General features: G+C 41.0%; 1 protein-coding gene across 1 annotated transcript; it reads left to right on the top strand.

Moving 5' to 3' along the window:
• Window positions 1-2,369: 2,369 nt before the first annotated feature.
• On the top strand, window positions 2,370-20,249 carry LOC103513381. Its single transcript, XM_026826594.1, has 7 exons — window positions 2,370-2,501; window positions 3,454-3,990; window positions 4,300-4,519; window positions 8,519-8,654; window positions 19,038-19,088; window positions 19,606-19,751; window positions 20,186-20,249. Exons 2-7 carry the CDS (start codon window positions 3,672-3,674, stop codon window positions 20,247-20,249), a joined length of 936 nt encoding a protein of 311 aa, XP_026682395.1. The 5' UTR covers window positions 2,370-2,501; window positions 3,454-3,671.
• The last annotated feature ends 1,758 nt before the right edge of the window (window positions 20,250-22,007 follow it).

Consider the following 22,007-nt stretch of genomic DNA (forward strand, 5'->3'; position numbering starts at 1 on the left):
TCTAAAAGGAGGAGAATGAGGAGAAAGAATGAAATAGAGCATAGAGGGAAGAAGAAGGGGACGTGAAGCTAGAAGGAGAGGAATAGGGAATGAGAGAAAAAGAAAAGAAGGAGCCAATAAAGGAAATTGGAAAGAAATATCAAAGTGGTTGAAAAAAAAAAGTAGAAGAGAGGAAAGAAAACAAGGTGGGCCCGTCCCTCCGGGAATATTTTAGCCCGTAGTTTATTCGATCGTGGTTAAAGAAATACCTATGTACCTACCTAATTTGTTTAAAATTCAGTTTTTTATTATTATTATTCTTGATTTGATTTTTTGATTTTACTTTCATATAATGATTTAAAATCAAGACTAGAGCCCGTTCTCCCTTTATTCCCAATATAAGGTTTAAGTCACCCATACATTTATTGGCCTTGCTCGGCGTAACTTAACATACAGGTGACGCTAAAACCGGTCTTAAAATAACGACTGAAGTGTTATCTAAAACTTCCTCGCTTTGAGTTCATAGGTCGTCGGGACAAATTTCAAGATCAGAGCTCATTTGTGTGAGGAAATGTGAAAAAAATCCCCCAAGAACCAGTTTTTTTTTTTGGTTTTTTGGCTTTATGGTTTTCTGGACAAAATTTGCACCACCATTTTCGTGTTCCTGGTAAAAGACCTTTAATTTGATATAATAGGTCGACCAGGTTTGGATAAGTCCTTCTATGGGGACAGACAGAGTGACAGACTGACGACACCGAAGCGAATACAATAGCCCGTCCACTATACCTACCTTTTTTTTATTACTATCGTAATAATAAAGGAAGGACGGACTAAAAAAGGAGGAAGAGGAGAGGGAGAAGAAAATCGAGGATAGAAAGGTAGGTACATAATTACGTAGGAGTAGGCGAACGAGGAGAAAGAGGTAGGAGGACAAAAAAAGGAAAAGAAGAAGAGGGAAAGAGAGAACTAAGAGGATAAAGAGTTGATGAAAGTAAAAGAAGAAGAAGAAAGAGGAGGAGAGGAAGTAAAATTTGAAGCCACGGGAAGAGTTATGTTTTCTCTCTCATTTTTCGGGAAATTTTGAGATGATTTAAAGAGTCAAAAAAAAACTCCAACCCCCCCTCCACCTCCTCCTCCTCACCTCTTACTTTCCAAAAAATGGGCGGCCTTCCTTTTTCAAAAAATCAGAGTCAAAATTATAGCCTTAAGGAACTTTTTCTTATTTCTTCTATCTCATCATCATCATCATCATCATCATCATCATCATCATCATCATCATCATCATCATCATCATCATCATCATCATCATCACAAGATGGCGGATCGTAATTTCAGATAAAAGGTGAATGCAAAATACGAATCAGAGCAAATGTTTCACTTTGAAATGGGAAATAGGCTAACGGCCAGCTAGACTCAAAACTGACGCACCCTAAGGAAAAAATAAGTCAACAAATAGACTGATCTACTCAAAACTGTTCCGTATAATTCAAACTATATGGAAGCGCCGCAGACGAAATTTTCGCCATAATTTACCTACGTATGAGATCGTCTGAATTGCTGTACAAAAAATTGTAAATACACAAAATTGAAACTTGTCCAGGATTCCAAGAGAATCGGTCAAGTACCTATACCTGTGTTCTTATGTTTCTTTTTCTTGTAATTTCGCTAATTGGCTCATGGGTTCATTGGAAATGAAAAATAATAATGTCCTAGCTACGCTTTATGTCACTTTTGTTTCACATACCGCCTCGCCTGTGCAGTATTAATATTTTTTTACAGCGTTGGTAATGATAGCAAAGGAATATTGGTACCTATTGACAAGAATATTGATGTTCGGGCGGTAAAGTTTTGTATGAACGCCTTAAAAATAAACAGTTATGCAATATGCAATGACACACCAGATTCCCTCCCCTCTTCGATTTTACCGCCAAAGCGCCAATCCTCTCTATAGTCCTACTCTTTATGGGAAACAAATATAACAAACCATCTTGAGTTTGCGTGCTTATATTACCAGTAAAATAACAGCACGAAAAGCTGACATCATCATCATCATCATCATCATCATCATCAACATCAACAAGTTCCTCGACAAAACCACCATCAGGAAGAAAATAACTAGACTGTTACAAGAGAGTAGGACCGAAGCATTCAGAGTAAACGATGTGTGATGGTCACAGGCAAGACATTACACAGTCATAGCATAGAAGTCACTCAAAAGCTAACACGACCATCAGGAAGAAAATAACTAGACTGTTACAAGAGAGTACGACCGAAGCATTCGCAGAGTAAACGATGTGTGATGGTCACAGGCAAGACATTACACAGTCATAGCATAGAAGTCACTCAAAAGCTAACACCGTTCAACAACCAAACAATTGAATATCGAAAAGCCTCTGCTTGTTGTGAGTGGTGCCAGCATTGTGAGTGCCGTCAAGTTTTACAATACCAGTCAGAAGTGTTAGAAACTCAGAACTGACGGGTAGTGTGGTTAGGTCCAACATGGCATTAGGCTGTGTTTTGTGGTGAGACTTGGCAGGTCCTTGGCATGTAATGTTTTAACAATGGTTGCAATATTGTTTGCTCCCATTTTACGATTTTCGTAAATCTTACGGTTTCCGTCCATCAAGTCAGTGACATAATGGAGGAGTTTTTGAATTCGTTTTATATTCCACTGTGAAAAGGACATTTAATAGTTTGTCATTTTGAATTCCATTTCTTTTTTTTTTGTCAGTTGTCTAATTATTCTAAGTAACCCATAAGATTTCCCATCAACCGTTTAGTGGAATAGTGTTCTTATTTTTCAATGCTTTATTTAAAATCTTCACAATACCGACTACATAATCAAAACTGAAAATATACTACCTTTTGCCTTAAGCTGCGTCCACACGTAGTCGATCGACGTCAACTGAAACCGTATACTACATCGACAACATAGATTCACCTTGTAGATCGACCATGTGTGGACACAGCTTAAGGTCTGAGACTTTTGTTGACCGAGAGATGATGAATCTTCATTTGACTATGACTAAAATAGGATCAATCCGTAAGGATATTTTAAAAATCTGGTTTTAAGAAGGTAGTCAGAAGTTACCTAATCTCATTTTATGAATTAGCCCTAAGTCTACTACCAGTAATTTAATCCACTCACGATATACTAAATCTCAGACAAAATCATGAATGAACTTATTCTAAAAGCTGTCTTGGAAGTTTACATCATAACGTCGGTTTTTGTCAAATTGTACAAAAGTTACCAAAATAATGGACTATTTGGCATCCTCTGTAGAGATGACGGGGTTGATGATTATGATTAGGAATTCGACACAGGCTCATTTTGAATTGATCTGCAGCAAAGTCGCATTCTTTGTGGCCTGAATTACCTGACAAACAAAGATATGTATTTGACGGGACAAACCCATTTTACAAATCACATTTAACAAGAGGCAAACAAATATTTTTACAAAACAAAATTCCTAGATAGATTCTTAAAATAAATAATCTAACAGTCAAACACTTGGTCGAACTACATGTAGAATTTTCTTGCGCTAAATGAAATGGCAGGATAGGAGGATAGTGACTATAATTTTCCAACCACTCTGCAGTGATCTGCCCGTGACTGAGAGCCATCCAATGAGGCCCACCTAGAACACTAAACATCCCACCGTACCCACCAGGGGGAACACAAAGCTCCCAGTATGCTCTCTCAAACCTTGCTCCTCGTAGCGACACTCCACCTCGCACAGTGCTCGCTCTGGGATAAAATACACTCCGCGCATGCGCGACAGAAGCGCAATCTAGACGATGACGACGACAACATCTTCATGTTCCGAAACCCGAACGTGACCATTCCGCCGAACCGAACCCGAATTACGATCTTACCCGAATGGCTCTACTACACGACCTTCACACCGCGGTCCACAGCCTACTACGGACAGAAAGGACTGACTAGAGAGTGGACAACGTATGCCTGGTACAATGACCGCGTTACGGTCTATTTGGATACGTTCCTTAAAGGTAGGCAATGATTTTCAATGTTCATATTCCTTAATACCTAAGCCACAAACTTTCCAAATTGGTTTTATTGCAAACATTGGTCTAGAACCTGCATAGGAAGCAGCACACATTCATATCTTAAAGCTATTTAAAATTAAGGTTCTTAGATGTTCAAATAGACGAAGATGGTATTTCACATGGTGCTGTATTTGAATATTTACCCAATAACCCAATCGGCTCTTTTCTTTACTAGGGTAGAGGGATTTTCAAGAGTTTACTGAGATATATTAGACTTAGTTATTGATATAATGTCTTATTCCATCCTCCCAGGACTCAAAAAGGCGCCCTACACCAAGTACCCACGCCACAAAATGCCCTCGACCTCGCCCCTAACCACGACCCTCAGCTTATTCGAACAAATGACCTTGGTGAACAAGAAGGACCTCATCTTCAAACTACCCTGGGCCTTCCAACCGCATCAGAACTTCCGCAAGGAAATGGGCTTTGGTCCGAACGATACGATTGATATGAGTAAAGTCAGCTTGGCTACGTAAGTACATATCTACCTTTCGTGTCCGGACGGTGTCCTTGAGATACGCAATATAGGCAATTTCTATCCACAGGTGAGAACTAGAATCGGAATCGGCATGGTAACTATCTAAAGGTGTGTCCAAACATAGTCGACCAGCATTTCTATCCACAGGTGAGAACTAGAATCGGAATCGGCATGGTAACTATCTAAAGGTGTGTTCAAACATAGTCCACCAGCCATACATCCACAATAAATAACCATCGACCGATGGCCGTCGACTATGTGTGGACTTATACTTTTTATGGGACTTAAAGTTGGCCAACTTTAAGTCCCATAAAAAGTATAAGTTAAGTGTGAGTGTTGGCAAACCAAAAATGTCATTTAATTCTATGTGTGGACAGAAATTAAGGCCGGGCACTCACGCTCTGACTGACTGTCTGTCTGTCTGTCTGATAGACCTCTACCGCCACGTAGGAACATCAGGAACATGTGAGACATGTCAATGTCACGTCTCGTAAGTTTCGAGACGAGATATTTTCCTTTCGTCATTTCTCCTCTTCTGAAGCTCATTTCCCCTCTTCTGGTGATAGCGCCTGTACTAAACCATAGGAAATCCAAGATGGCGCGCCACTCTATCGGAATCGGTTCCGTTCCCGAAAGGAGAATATAACTTTAATAAACTACAGTGATTGTCATGAATTTCGCAACATCGCATTTCCAATTGCAGGATCGAGGCATTCGAACAGAAGTACAAGGTGACCGTGATGTACCAGTGGCCCAACACAAAGATACTGTATTTTCCTACATTATCTTCGAATAATTCAAAGACTTTTCTTACTCCATCCACATATAATTATGTCTTGGGCCTTGCTTGTCTAATGCCAACGCTACTCAAGCTCAGAGTCTGACAGACCACGGTCTCACAGACTTGAGTCCGTCAGACAGTCTGAGCGTGTGTGGCAGGCATAAGGGCTGCGTTGGATATCACATATTTCAACTCTACTAGGCTGTTTCTGTTTAAGATAAATCTGCCCCCGGGTAGGAATCGAAACCGTGACCTAGCGCTTACAAGGCAGGTGTTCTCTCAGCTAACTTGGAACTAGGCTGGCAGTACTAAATGCCACTTTCTACAAGTGTATGGAGATCAACAAACGTTTCAACCGACCGAGTGGAAATAATCCTCAGCCGAATAATCTCGCATCTTCTCCCAAAGCGGCAGAGCGTGTGTGGCAGGCATAAGGGCTGCGTTGGATATCACATATTTCAACTCTGCTAGGCTGTTTCTGTTTAGGATAAATCTGCCCCCGGGTAGGAATTGAAACCGTGACCTAGCGCTTACAAGGCAGGTGTTCTCTCAGCTAACTTGGAACCAGGTTGGCAATACTAAATGCCACTTTCTACAAGTTAGTAACGGGGATTTCACCCTCCATTCGGCTACAACCTACCAGTCTTAAGCGCGCCACCTATTAACATTAACCTCAACCAGCCGGAGTGGAACTGGGCAATGGAAGCTGGTCCAGATGGTCACCCAACCAGATACCAACAATGCGCAACGTTGATGAACTTCAGTGATCCTATGGAACTAGTGTCCTCAATCGCTGCTGGCTTAAAATCCTTCTGAAAGCACGCCTGATGGTTTGTTGTCGGTCTCTGATTTTCCTGATAACACAGAAATGGTGGGATGGCTTTCCGTAGACCAGAACTGAAGGTCTTGGGAAATTTTACCTTTTTACAAGAGGTTTGATAGAGGAAACTGTAACAACGGAGGCCTTATCGTACTGAAATAGAAGGGAGAAGGAGGGCAGCATAGGAGAATGAACCTTTTTGACTTGGCGGGGCGTAGCGCTACCGCGCTCCTTAATGCCACTTTCCACAAGTGTATGGAGATCAACAAACGTTTCAACCAACCGAGTGGAAATAATCCTCAGCCGAATAATCTCGCATCTTCTCCCAAAGCGGCTTGTACAGTGTCCGATGGAGATGTTCTCTCGTAGAGTTGAAGAAGTCCTTATACATGCTATCATCTACTTGGAGATAATGAGCCCGCAAGCAATAGTCCATCACTTGAATGATCTTGCTGATACGCTCATCACTTCTTTATACATGCTATCATCTACTTGGAGATAATGAGCCCGCAAGCAATAGTCCATCACTTGAATGATCTCGCTGATACGCTCATCATTTTGCTCATCGGTGAGAAGTACATCGTGAACGTTGCTGGACGCTATCCTCCGGGATGACTTCACTAGAGCGAAAACATTGTGGAGGATTTTGTTGTAGAAGTAGTTCTCCAAGTGGTTGTAGTAGAGGTCTTTGAAGGCGTGGTATTGGTCGAAGTGAAGCTGGTATTTGATGGCTGGAATGAAAGGGTGGCAAGATGGGGAGTTGAAGTTCTGAACTTGGAAAAGATCTCAGATCAAGTTTCGATAGATTTGAATTTTGAAGCATTTTTAGCTGGAAAATCTGAAGAGATCCCTCCGGAAAAATGAAAGACAAGTTAGAAATAATGTTTATATCTCATAATCAAATCATTATCACTGTAAAACTATATTCGGGCATAAAAAAACACTAATGCAATTCTCAGAATAAAATCTAAAAGTACTTAGAAATTTGTAATAAAGATTTGCTAAAGAGATATGTATCCTAAAACCGGATGTTATCCGCTTGCAATCATGATTCAAGATGTACTTACATGAAGTCATTCTTAATTTATTAAAAAATTGAATCACCAACCCTTCCATTCATTCTATGTACTAAACTTGCTCTTTAATGGCAGCCACTCAGACCGTTCGAACATGAGTGGCTGACCTAAAACTACGGACAAGAGATTCGTAGAAGCTTAACCCATCCTTTGGGGCTGTTTATCCCTACACCTAAGCCTCTCAGTGGGCTTTTTGTGTATAAAACGGAAAATTGCAATCAACTTTCAGAGCTCTTGAAGAATTCATGTCCCAAATGATAGTCAAACTCGTGTCTCAAATTCTTGTAAAGCCTCTCATCGAATTGGTATCGAAAGTTTTTGAAGAACTGTCTCGAAGACACATCGTCCACATGACAGTAGTGCCCCGTGAGCACCTGGTCCAGACTTTCATAGATTGCGATCAGCCGAGAATCGATCAACGCTTCATTGGCGAGGAAGCTGTGTGCACTTTTGGTGCGGAACTTCGCGACAAGCTCTCGCCTCAGATGAGTGAACACTTTGTCAAAGAAGTTGTCAATGTGTGTGTAGTAGATTCGGTTGAAGGCGTGGTAAATGTCAAAGTAATATTTGTATTTCCGATAGTCTTCTGCAACAAGAAAACACACGGCACAAGGTATAGGTCAGTATGAGAGATCTCAATACCGCATATGAACCTGTGTCACATCAGAAGCTTTCAATAGACACATTAAGTGTTAGACTAGGCATTAGCTCAGCTCGGGGCAAAATGTTAGATCCCTATAAGTGTTCAAACAATATGAAAGATTTCGGAATAGTCGCGCATATGATGTGTTTTCTAGCCTACACATGAATGTTTCATATGTGTCCGTTTAATAATACCTACCTATATCCGTGAGATTTTGTGATGAAATCTTTCGCGCTGAATTTATCCAATAAGAAAAAGACCATCAGAAACCTGGTAACTACCTAAAAGTGTGTCCAAACATAGTCGACCAGCCATCGATCCACAATAAATCAACATCGACAGATGGCCGTCGCCTATGTATTAAGGCCGGGCACTCACGCTCTGACTGTCTGACTGTCTGTCTGTCTGATAGACTCCTACCGCCACGTAGGAACATCAGGAACATGTGAGGCGGAAAAAGATGAGTTTCGAGACGAGATATTGTCCTTTGGGCATTCCTCCTCTTCTGACGATCATTTCCCCTCTTCTGGCGATAGCGCCTGTACTAAACCATAGGAAATCCAAGATGGCGTGCCACTCTATCGGAATCGGTTCCGTTCCCGAAAGGAAAATAAAACTTTAATAAACTACAGTGATTGTCATAAATTTCGCAACATCGCATTTCCAATTGCAGGATCGAGGCATTCGAACAGAAGTACAAGGTGACCGTGATGTACCAGTGGCCCAACACACATCCTGCCTATTTGAACTACCTCAACTATCAGAAGTGGAATCACACGCTGGTGTTCAGCGGAGAAATGTCCACGCACACGCCCGTCAACGAAATAATGGAAATACTTTATTTCTGCAAACAGACAAACAAGAAGTGGTCGGTCAGATACACAGGAGGAAATTTTAGTGGAATTTTGCCTGGTTTTTCGAACTCGTGGATTTTGTCTCTCAGATCAAGATTGGAAAACCAAATAGGTACCTAACTACCTAGTTCAATAATAAAAGCTACGAAGAAGACTTACTATATGAATCCATGAATACGAGTAATAAAGATGCAGCTCGTCTTTCTGATTCCTACATTTATGTCAAAAAGGTAGTGTATAAATATAAAGTATTTGTTGTTAAATTGACTGTACATACACTAGATAAAAGAGCTCTAGGATTTCAAGACCGAAGTTCGAGCGCTACACAGTAACGAGTTCCCTTTAAAAGCATTTTCCTTTAACAATTTCTAAATCTACAAGAAACATTCTGGGTGAAGCAAATAAATTCATACCTATTCTTGAGAATTCCATTAGTGTTGTTTTCCGAAAGTCGTATACTACATCAATTTCTAGAATTACTTAAGGTCAGCCACTCACTATCAAGTAGACCTGACAGGCGGAACTTTTCAGTCATACCTGTCAGATCTAACTGATAGTGTACACAACAGGAACCTGGTAGACCTGACAAGCGGACCTGATCAGGTGTACTCATCAGGTCTACCTGATAATGAGTGGCTGGCCTAAGAATAGAATTAAAAATCTCAAAGGCAGACTTACTCAAATGATTCTCGTGGAAGATAACACTCTCCTCAGCTTGTTTGTATAATTGCTTGTGATTTTCCACATACATCTCTTGTGTTTTGTTCAGTATCATGTATTTGAGATTCTCCAGAGTATCAAAATTGACAACTTTGTCCAGGAATGCTTTCTCGTCTGCTGTCAGGTTTTGATATTTGACGTTGTATTTCTCATCGATTACGTCTTGCTGGGTTTCCAATGCATTGAACAGTTTGGCCGTGACTACCAGTGTGATGATGTTAAGTGTCAAATTCATATTGAGTGCTAGTGGCATAGCGTACTGCCCGTTGCTGATATCCGAGGGTTTATTTTGGCATTTGTGACCTTTGGAAGGGACAAAGATAAAGATGGTTATAAATTGTCTTATAAACAAACAATGGATTACGATCACTGTACGACGTACGTAGGTATGCAATTCAAGGATCCTAATGGTGATAATCTTTAGCAATCTAATCTGTGCGAGAGCCCGCAGAGCCAGGTTAAGAAAAGTTAAGTATAATTACGTAGATACCTAATGCAATAAAACAGGTACCTAGGTACATAAATTAGAATCAAACTTAATCAACACTTGTTCACAAAAGCGAACTCGTAAATTAAGAGTTACGAGAATTAGATTCCGAATCTGAGAACCGCTGAGATTAGGATCAAGCTAAAGCTAAGATATATCCTAACTATACCACCCGATTCATATGGAACTTTCCCTTTCTTTACTGAACTGACTATATATATCTGTACTCTCTTGTCTATAGATCCATAAGTCCCTTTAACGTCCAGGAATCTCTTGTGACCAAGATGAAGATTCTTCATTAAGGTCGATTTTTACAACGGATTAGTTCAGGATTGAGAGTTGACCCGGGCATCAAGGGGGAATTCTCGTTCAATGTCAGTTCGAATTTGGTGATCTTCGGCTTAACTATCCGGATAAAACATGGCTAGAAACCCGTCACCCGGGTGTATGGCTCTGGCTCATGAAAGTCTCACAGAGAAAGAAACGATCAAGGTTTGAATGGAAAAGCTCCTTCGGGAGAACCCTGCCACTTAAAAGTAACCCACAACACAGAATAAAAAATGTAAAATGTTATTTCTTTTCATTCTGCAATCGCCAATCGACTAAAGCCGTTATAACAACAAGAACAACAACCTAATATTATAAATTAAAACACAAATACCTTAAAATAATATACCTATGTGCCTCTTCCATAAATAAAGGCTCAAATATCACTTTTTGCTCCTCACTCCGCAGGTTCCGCGTATGAAGCTGAACAAGGTGGAGAATCTGGAGTACCAACTCCGCATCATGCTGGATGATGTGTTTGAGCTGCCCTATCTGGATGCAAACATCTTCAACAACAGCCTCCAACATCATGAGCTGGTTGAGAGATATCAGAGGTAATGTATTGAGAAATTCAAGAGCAAACATCTGGGGTGAACAGCATTCGGCTTTAGGTATGGTTTTAAGGATTTCTGCCTTCAGAATTTCCATTAGGTACGTACCATCTTCTTCCAAAGATCTATTTCCAAGGAGGTCTACTAACATAGCTTTTACGACATCCTTAACTGGCCATCACAACATGCACAACAGTTCTGTTGTTTTATTGTCGATCTAACCACTGAGCGTTAACACAGTATCAAAGGTTTTCTTTGAAGTCACCCATTTACACAGGCCAGTATTTCTGACCATCAGTACCTACTCTAGTACTTCTGACCATCAGTACTCTAGTACCTCTGACCATCAGTACTCTAGTACCTCTGACCACAGAGGTGCCAAGGAGAAGGTCACCGGACCTAATCAGTACTCTAGTACCTCTGACCATCAGTACTCTAGTACCTCTGACCATCAGTACTCTAGTACCTCTGACCACAGAGGTGCCAAGGAGAAGGTCCACAGAGGTGGACACTCACCTAACAAAACGTTCGTTTTTAAATGACTTAAGGTGACCCTGGTTTCAAAGAGACCGTACGTTCCCTTACTGTCGAAGACATCCTCTGACCATCAGTACTCTAGTTTCTCTGACCACAGAGGTGCCAAGGAGAAGGTCACCGGACCTAATCTCGTAACACTCATGTTGAATCAGCTGACCATAGCACTCGTGGTTTCACTGTGATGTAAAGTGAGCGGTAACAACTTCAACACAGCAATCCACTATAAAGAAGTGTAAGTTCCTAAAAGAACATCAAAATAGCTATATCAATTATCGATCTAACATAAAAAAGTGTAAGTTCCTCAAATAACATCCAAATAGCTATCCATCCAACATAAAAAGTGTAAGTTCCTCAAATAACATTAAAATAGCTATCCATCTAACATAAAAAGTGCAAGTTCCTCAATGTTGGAGTTCCGTGTTGGTGTTATTATCAATCAGAGGAGTTATCTCAGGTACCTGTCCATTATTAAAGAAGTGTAAGTTCCTAAAAGAACATCAAAATAGCTATCCATTCAACATAAAAAGTGCAAGTTCCTCAATGTTGGAGTTCCGTGTTGGTGTTATTATCAATCAGAGGAGTTATCTCAGGTACCTGTCCATTACAAGTTCCTCAAAGTTAGAGTTCCGTGTTGGTGTTATTATCAATCAGAGGAGTTATCTCAGGTACCTGTCCATTAAGTGACCCTATGACTTCCTCTGATGTTTGATGTTATGGTACTTATTAGGTTGTTGTTGTTGTAATGACTTTGATATTATTTGTGTTTTAATTTATAATATTAGGTTGTTGTTCTTGTTGTTATAACGGCTTTAGTCGATTGGCGATTGCAGAATGAAAAGAAATAACATTTTACATTTTTTATTCTGTGTTGTGGGTTACTTTTAAGTGGCAGGGTTCTCCCGAAGGAGCTTTTCCATTCAAACCTTGATCGTTTCTTTCTCTGTGAGACTTTCATGAGCCAGAGCCATACACCTGGTTGACGGGTTTCTAGCCATGTTTTATCTGAGAGTTAAGCCGAAGATCACCAAATTCGAACTGACATTGAACGAGGATTCCCCCTTGATGCCCGGGTCAACTCTCAATCCTGAGCTAATCCGTTGTAAAAATCGACCTTAATGAAGAATCTTCATCTTGGTCACAAGAGATTCCTGGACGTTAAAGGGACTCATGGATCTATAGACAAGAGAGTACAGATATATATATAGTCAGTTCAGTAAAGAAAGGGAAAGTTCCATATGATTCGGGTGGTATAGTTAGGATATCCTTAGCTTTAGCTTGATCCTAATCTCAGCGGTTCTCAGATTCGGAATCTAATTCTCGTAACTCTTAATTTACGAGTTCGCTTTTGTGAACAAGTGTTGATTAAGTTTGATTCTAATTTATGTACCTAGGTACCTGTTTTATTGCATTAGGTATCTACGTAATTATACTTAACTTTTCTTAACCTGGCTCTGCGGGCTCTCGCACAGATTAGATTGCTAAAGATTATCACCATTAGGAAACTACTGAGGTTTTATCGTCCCGAAATAGATAGGGGGAGGAGAGAAGGAAGCCCGTCCCAAAAACAAACGGTATCTGTTTAGGTTGATCCGCCGAGGGCGGGAATAGAACCCGTGACCTAAGGCAGGCGCGCTACCCTTCAAGCTAACTAGGATGTCAAATGTCAGACTTTATGCCTGGACATACTGGGGTACTGTCCCTACAAGTTCAAATACCTTTTTGTCCTCTTACCGTAGCACGTCTAACACTCGGTCGTATGTCGGGGCGCGGTGCGGTGATGTGTGTCCCGAACTTACTTTGGAAGGTATTCTATTCCTCTATAATTAATGTGGGAGGTATATTCTATTCTAGTTCTCACCTGTGGATAGAACCACTCCTCAAAGTCGATGCAAGACAAGTTGACGGGCGTGTGCGTGGACATTTCTCCGCTGAACACCAGCGTGTGATTCCACTTCTGATAGTTGAGGTAGTTCAGATAGGCAGGATGTGTGTTGGGCCCGGTTTGACCTGGAATTGATTAATCGAAGAAAAGAAATCGATTAATCGAAGAAATAATCGATTATGGAAAATAATCACTGAAAACACTTTCCATTGCCCCAAGCAAGGGAAAGAGGTTGGATTGTAATAAGAAATCCCGTATAAAAATTGCATTTCACTGTATTAGGGTCAATTTGTTTATTAGTGACGCTGTATTAGATAGTGCTTGGATTGGACCCTTACTCCCTTAAATTTTAAGTCACGCTCTTTTATGATAGCATTCTTGGATGCCATGAAATTTTAACTACTGTGCTTATAGCCGTCATGTTTACACAATTTCAAGTCTCAGTCCTCCTGAATTTCCAAAGGCCTAAATCTTTGAGGTTTAAGCACATCACTGACCTTAATTTGAATCCAGTTGGGCTCAAAGTTCTCCTCAAAGAAGCATGGCTTGTAGTATGCCAGCCGGGTTGTTTCATTACAGGATGTCCATACGGAGGATATATGGAGGCCGATGATAGTGATGACCACAGCGGGTATGGGTATGGTCGTGGGTATAGGTATGGTTGTGGTTGCGGGTATGGTCGTGGGTGTCATTGTGATGCCTCGTGTGTCACATACTGACTGAGCCGGGACTACAACGTACACACTGACTTGTGAAGTGACCAGTGACCGGGAACGAAATGGGTGAAAACCCGGTATTGGTATAAGTGAGGCCATCGGCTTTAATAAACGCCCTTTGTCACTGTGGCCTGGTTCGATATTTTGTGACATGAGCAAAAAACTGGAGTGTCCGCCACGGAGGGTTTCACTCTTCGAAGTTCCGGCAAGAAAACTGACGAAGATTCTAATAAACGCCCTTTGTCACTGTGGCCTGGTTAGATATTTTGTGACATGAGCAAAAAACTGGAGTGTCCGCCACGGAGGGTTTCACTCTTCGAAGTTCCGGCAAGAAAACTGACGAAGATTTTCTCTTATTTGAGTTTTGTAACTCTTGAAGCTTCAAAGGACTCGAGGGGTTTGATTCCCACCCGGGCGAACTTAGTCGAAACAGATAAAAGGTTCATTCTCCTATGCTGCCCTCCTTCTCCCTTCTATTTCAGTACGATAAGGCCTCCGTTGTTACAGTTTCCTCTATCAAACCTCATGTAAAAAGGTAAAATTTCCCAAGACCTTCAGCACTGGTCTACGGAAAGCCATCCCACCATTTCTGTGTTATCAGGAAAATCACAGACGACGAAGATTTTCTCTTATTTGAGTTTTGTAACTCTTGAAGCTTCAAAGGACTTGAGGGGTTTGATTCCCACCCGGGCGAACTTAGTCGAAACAGATGAAAGGTTCATTCTCCTATGCTGCCCTCCTTCTCCCTTCTATTTCGGTACGATAAGGCCTCCGTTGTTACAGTTTCCTCTATCAAACCTCTTGTAAAAAGGTAAAATTTCCCAAGACCTTCAGCACTGGTCTACGGAAAGCCATCCCACCATTTCTGTGTTATCAGAAAAATCACAGACCGACAACAAACCATCAGGCGTGCTTTCAGAAGGATTTTAAGCCAGCAGCGCTTGAAGACACTAGTTCCATAGGATCACTGAAGTTCATCAACGTTGCACATTGTTGGTATCTGGTTGGGTGACCGTCTGGACCAGCTTCCATTGCCCAGTTCCACTCCGGCGGGATGAGGTTAATCTTAACAGGTGGCGCGCATAAGACGGTAGCTTGTAGGAGGTGAAAAAGTTCACCCGCTTTGTCTATTACAAAGAGTTAGGCCATGATAAGGAGGAATTTCTCGAGAACGAAGGCATCATAGACAAGAGAATCAACATCATCCGAAACGCTTTCGACGATGCCATCAAGGCGCATTACGTTCTGGCTGACGATTTGGATGTTTTCAATTTCGTCAATAATTCAAGAGCCAAAATAGACGCGTTCTTTCAGAGCCCGCAGTACTTTGACGCGATAAAACAGCTAAATATTACCTTGGATGATCACCCAAAAATGAATGAATCTGTGATGGTCAAAAGTGAAATCAGCACCGCGACCTTAATGCCTTTTTGAATCAACACTAGGTAGGTTTCTGATGGTCTTTTTCTTATTGGATAAATTCAGCGCGAAAGATTTCATCACAAAATCTCACGGATATAGGTAGGTATTATTAAAGGGACACTTCCGAAACATTCATGTGTAGGCTAGAAAAAACATCACATGCGCGACTATTCCGAAATCTTTCATATTGTTTGAACACTTATAGGGATCTAACATTTTGCCCCGAGCTGAGCTAATGCCTAGCCCATAAAACCCCAACCATTAAACACCTTAGAAGTTATTCAGTGTTCTTTGAACAAGGGACTTTTAAGTCTCATCTTAGCCGTATTGGGTCTGTCACATATTGGAAGCGTAAAAATGAGAATATGCCCAAAGGGGGCGCCATGCAAAAAAGTTCGAGAACCACTACTGTAGAGTCTCTATTATTTTCATAGGTTTGGTTTTTCAGGCGACTACACTTCTATTGCGCGACGGGTCTAAAAGAGATCAATTTCAATTCCATCCGCGCTAGTCCGCGGGTTCGATTCCCGCCCGGGGCGGATTTTATCCTGATGGGATAATGTTTGTTCTCGGAACGGCTGGCTTTCTCCTATCCTGTCTGTGTTTAGTGTTCTAGGTGGGCCTCATTGGACGGCTCTCAGTCGCGGGCAGATCACTGCAGATTGGTTGGAAAATTATAGTCACTATCCTGCCATTTCATTTAGCGCAAGAAAATTCTACATGTAGTTTGACCAAGTGTTAGACTGTTAGATTATTTATTTTAAGAATCTACCTAGGAATTTTGTTTTTGTGAAAATATTTGTTTGCCTCTTGTTAAATGTGATTTGTAAAATGGGTTTGTCCCGTCAAATACATAACTTTGTTTGTCAGGTAATTCAGGCCACAAAGAGTGCGAGTGCGACTTTGCTGCAGATCAATTCGAAATGAGCCTGTCTCGAATTCCTAATCATAATCATCAACCCCGTCATCTCTACAGAGGATGCCAAATAGTCCATCATTTTGGTAACTTTTGTACAATTTGACAAAAACCGACGTTATGATGTAAAATTCCAAGATAGCTTTTAGAATAAGTTCATTCATGATTTTGTCTGAGATTTAGTATATCGTGAATGGATTAAATGACTGGTAGTAGACTTAGGGCTAATTCATAAAATGAGATTAGGTAACTTCTGACTACCTTCTTAAAACCAGATGTCTAAAATATCCTCAGGGATTGATCCTATTTTAGTCATAGTCAAATGAAGATTCATCATCTCTCGGTCAACAAAAGTCTCAGACCAGCTGTGTCCACACATAGTCGACACCGTCGATCTATGGTCGATCTAACAGGTGAATCTATGTTGTCGAAGTAGTATAGGTACGGTTTCAGTCGACGTCGATCGACTACGTGTGGACGCAGCTTAAGGCAAAAGGTAGTATGTTTTCAGTTTTGATTATGTAGTCGGTATTGTGAAGATTTTAAATAAAGCATTGAAAAATAAAAACACTATCCCACCAAACGGTTGATGGGAAATCTTATGGGTTAGTTAGAATAATTAGACAACTGACAAAAGAAAGAAATGGAATTCAAAATGACAAACTATTAAATGTCCTTTTCACAATAGAATATAAAACGAATCCAAAAACTCCTGACTTGATGGACGGAAACCGTAAGATTTACGAAAATCGTAAAATGGGAGCAAACAATATTGCAGCCATTGTTAAAACATTACATGCCAAGGACCTGCCAAGTCTCACCACAAAACACAGCCTAATACCATGTTGGACCTAACCACACTACCCGTCAGTTCTGAGTTTCTAACACTTCTGACTGTTATTGTAAAACTTGACGGCACTCACAATGCTGGCACCACTCACAACAAGCAGAGGCCTTTCGAGATTCAATTGTTCAGTTGTTAAACGGTGTTAGCTTTTGAGTGACTTCTATGCTATGACTGTGTAATGTCTTGCCTGTGACCATCACACATCGTTTACTCTGAATGCTTCGGTCGTACTCTCTTGTAACAGTCTAGTTATTTTCTTCCTGATGGTGGTTTTGACGTGGAAATTGTGCAATTGGGGATTTCGGAAACAGGGAATCTTGAAGGCAGGACTTTCTGGGTTTGAGGGACAAAATTTTGGTTTTTGGCCGTCAAAATTTTCAACTTCAAGAACCACGATTGACTATGTATGTTGTTTCTTGGACCTATTGTATCCTTTAAAAGCTTTGCTTAATAAATCAAGGGTTCCAAATGTGGGACAATAAAGTTAACAATGTTCCTTTGGGTGTAGACCGTATTTGAAGACCCACTGACTTTAAAGGATGTAAATTTTGGTTTTTGGCCGTCAAAATTTTCAACTTCAAGAACCACGATTGACTGTGTATGTTGTTTCTTGGACCTATTGTATCCTTTAAAAGCTTTGCTTAATACATCAAGGGTTCCAAATGTGGGACAATAAAGTTAACAATGTTCCTTTGGGTGTAGACCGTATTTGAAGACCCACTGACTTTAAAGGATGCAAAAGCTTTGCTTAATACAAGGGTTCCAAATGTGGGACAATAAAGTTAACAATGTTCCTTTGGGTGTAGACCGTATTTGAAGACCCACTGACTTTAAAGGATGACTGATGGTTTCAAGTCCGGGACACCCAGGATGGACCAGTTCAACAGGAAAGGATAGAATGTCTCCAAGGACAGGAAATTTGGTTTGCAGGAATTCCCTATCGGAATTTTCCGTCTAGAAATGGTTTCTTCAAATTGAATTGATCTCAAGGGCAGATTATTATATGTGGATGGAGTAAGAAAAGTCTTTGAATTATGCGAAGGTAATGTAGGGAAATACAGTATCTTGGTTTTTTAGGTTTCAAAAAACCATTTTCTTCCTCCAGGATGTGGTTGGAAGTTCCAAGTGGTTATAAAGCTAACAGATGAATCAATAAATACACAAAATCCGATATATGACATCAACAAAGTGTCTATTTATGTTTGTTCCTCATCGACCAAGTGTCATGTCTTACATCCTCATCTATCTTCCTCGCCCAAACATCCGCCTCCCAACCCGGTTCCTTCAACCTTTCCCTGAGCGCAAAGTTCGGTTCAGTAACGCCTCTCCTTCTCCTTCTTTCCATGGCAATTATACCGGGCTTCTCATGCATATAGAACTCGTCACTATCTGTAGCAGGACTATACAGGGTGGCCAAAGTGTACGAGACGGTTTGTTCTTCCTCCATACTCATGTTCCAATGTGGCGCGTACGTGGCAGAATACCAATGGAGGAACGTATTCTCAAACTCGTAGAAATACGAGTAGAGCGTCTCGTTCATGTCTTTGCTGAGCGCCTCGAACTGTTTATTGACCTCGCCGAAGTAGATTTGTCCTGGAGACGGGACGCAGCGGTCCCGGGCAAAGAACCAGTCCCGGATACCGTCCCGTACCAGATGTTTCCACGGGATGTAGATCTTGCGCCTGTACCAGCTGCGGAACTCACGCTTGCGAAGGTTTCGGAACCTGAAAGTAGAGAGGCGCAGAGGGAATGATTTGAGTAGTCTGGTTTGAGAGGGCATACATTAATCCAAGAAAAACTAACCCTGTCTGAGAACCTTTTCCTCTCTAATGCTCAATCTCACCACATAGAGTTTTCAGTTAATCCAGAGTTTAAGAAATACTGGCCTGTGTAAATGGGTGACTTCAAAGAAAACCTTTGATACTGTGTTAATACGCCCGTCAACTTGTCTTGCATCGACTTTGAGGAATGGTTCTATCCACAGGTGAGAACTAGAATAGAATATACCTTCCAAATTAATTAGAGAGGAATAGAATACCTTCCAAAGTGAGGTCGGGAGGTCGGGACACACATCACCGCACCGCGCCCCTACATACGGCCGAGTGTGACGTGCTACGGTAAGAGGAAAAAAAGGTATTTGAACTTGTAAGGGATAGTACCCCAGTATGTCCAGGCATAAAGTTTGACATTTGACATCCTAGATAGCTTGAAGGGTAGCGCGCCTGCCTTAGGTCACGGGTTCTATTCCCGCCCTCGGCAGATCAACCTAAACAGATACCGTTTGTTTTTGGGACGGGCTTTCTTCTCTCCTCCCCCTATCTATTTCGGGACGATAAAACCTCAGTAGTTCCCTCCATCAACCTCTTGAAAAGTTTGCTATGACCACTTCCTGTGTTTTGGAAGGATTGGGGGCTTGATACCTCTTGGAAATCTTAAAATAATATACCTATGTGCCTCTTAAATAAAGGCTCTAATATCACCTTTTGCTCCTCACACCGCAGGTTCCGCGTATGAAACTGAACAAGGTGGAGAATCTGGAGTACCAACTCCGCATCATGCTGGATGATGTGTTTGAGCTACCCTATCTGGATGCAAACATCTTCAACAACAGCCTCCAACATCATGAGCTGGTTGAGAGATATCAGAGGTAATGTATATAGAAATACAAGAGCAAACATCTGGGGTAAACAGCATTCGGCTTTATCCTTTAGGTATGGTTTTAAGGATTCCTACCTTCAGAATTTCCATTAGGTACGTACCATCTTCTTCCAAAGGTCTATTTCCAAGGAGGTCTACTAGCATCCTTAACTGGCTATCACTATCACAACATACACAACAGTTGTTTTATTGTCGATCTAACCACTGAGCGTTAACACAGTATCAAAGGTTTTCTTTGAAGTCACCCATTTACACAGGCCAGTATTTCTTAAACTCTGGATTAACTGAAAACTCTATGTTTGTGGTGAGATTGGGCAATAGAGAGGAAAAGGTTCTCAGACAGGGTTAGTTTTTCTTGGATTAATGTATGCCCTCTCAAACCAGACTATTCAAATCATTCCCTCTGCGCCTCTCTACTTTCAGGTTCCGAAACCTTCGCAAGCGTGAGTTCCGCAGCTGGTACAGGCGCAAGATCTATACGAAATAATGGAAATACTTTATTTCTGCAAACAGACAAACAAGATGTGGTCGGTCAGATACACAGGAGGAGATTTTAGTGGAATTTTTCGAACTCGTGGATTTTGTCTCTCATATCAAGATTGGAAAACCCAATAAGTACCTAAGTTCAATAATAAAAGCTATGAAGAAGACTTACTATATGAATCCATGAACACGAGTATAAACAAGATGCAGCTCGTCTTTCTGATTCCTACATTTATGTCAAAAAGGTAGTGTATAAAGTATTTGTTGTTAAATTGACTGTAGATACACTAGATAAAAGAGCTCTAGTATTTCAAGACCGAAGTTCGAGCGCTACACAGTAACGAGTTCCCTTTAAAAGCATTTTTCTTTAACAATTTCTAAATCTACAAGAAACATTCTGGGTGAAGCAAATAAATTCATACCCATTCTTGAGAATTCCATTAGTGTTGTTTTCCGAAAGTCGTATACTACATCAATTTCTAGAATTACCTAAGGTCAGCCACTTACTAGCAAGTAGACCTGACAGGCGGAACTTTTCAGTCATACCTGTCAGATCTAACTGATAGTGTGCACAACAAGAACCTGGTAGACCTGACAAGCGGACCTGATCAGGTGTACTTGTCAGGTCTACCTGATAATGAGTGGCTGGCCTAAGAATAGCATTAAATATCTCAAATGCAGACTTACTCAAATGATTCTCGTGGAAGATAACACTCTCTTCAGCTTGTTTGTATAATTGCTTGTGATTTTCCGCATACATCTCTTGTGTTTTGTTCAGTATCATGTATTTGAGATTCTCCAGGGTATCGAAATTGACAACTCTGTCCAGGAATGCTTTCTCGTCTACTGTCAGGTTTTGATATTTGACGTTGTATTTCTCATCGATTACGTCTTGATGGGTTTCCAATGCATGGAACAGTTTGGCCGTGACTACCAGTGTGATGATGTTAAGTGTCAAATCCATGTTGAGTGCTAGTGGCATAGCGTGCTGCCCGTTGCCGATATCCGAGGGTTTATTTTGGCATTTGTGACCTTTGGAAGGGACAAAGATAAAGATGGTTATAAATTGTCTTGATAAACAGACAATGGATTACGATCAGCACTGTACGACGTATGTACGTAGGTATGCAATTCAAAGGTCCTAATGGTGATAATCTTTAGCAATCTAATCTGTGCGAGAGCCCGCAGAGCCAGGTTAAGAAAAGTTAAGTATAATTACGTAGATACCTAACGCAATAAAACAGGTAGGTACATAAATTAGAATCAAGCTTAATCAACACTTGTTCACAAAAGCGAACTCGTAAATTAAGAGATTCCGAATCTGAGAACCGCTGAGATTAGGATCAAGCTAAAGCTAAGGATATCCTAACTATACCACCCGAATCATATGGAACTTTCCCTTTCTTTACTGAACTGACTATATATATATCTGTACTCTCTTGTCTATAGATCCATGAGTCCCTTTAACGTCCAGGAATCTCTTGTGACCAAGATGAAGATTCTTCATTAAGGTCGATTTTTACAACGGATTAGCTCAGGATTGAGAGTTGACCCGGGCATCAAGGGGGAATCCTCGTTCAATGTCAGTTCGAATTTGGTGATCTTCGGCTTAACTCTCAGATAAAACATGGCTAGAAACCCGTCAACCAGGTGTATGGCTCTGGCTCATGAAAGTCTCACAGAGAAAGAAACGATCAATGTTTGGATGGAAAAGCTCGTTCGGGAGAACCCTGCCACTTAAAAGTAACCCACAACACAGAAT

The sequence above is a fragment of the Diaphorina citri genome, unplaced genomic scaffold, assembly GCF_000475195.1.
Source record: "Diaphorina citri unplaced genomic scaffold, Diaci psyllid genome assembly version 1.1 scaffold965, whole genome shotgun sequence".
Taxonomy (NCBI): Eukaryota; Metazoa; Arthropoda; class Insecta; order Hemiptera; family Psyllidae; genus Diaphorina; species Diaphorina citri.

What these genes read in the sequence shown, in the direction of transcription:
- LOC103513381 (XM_026826594.1), top strand. Translation starts at nt 3,672, where the DNA reads ATGCTCTCTCAAACCTTGCTCCTCGTAGCGACACTCCACCTCGCACAG. An exon ending in TTTGGATACGTTCCTTAAAG is followed by an intron (nt 3,991 to 4,299) that starts GTAGGCAATGAT and finishes CCATCCTCCCAG; the next exon opens with GACTCAAAAAGGCGCCCTAC. An exon ending in AGTAAAGTCAGCTTGGCTAC is followed by an intron (nt 4,520 to 8,518) that starts GTAAGTACATAT and finishes TTCCAATTGCAG; the next exon opens with GATCGAGGCATTCGAACAGA.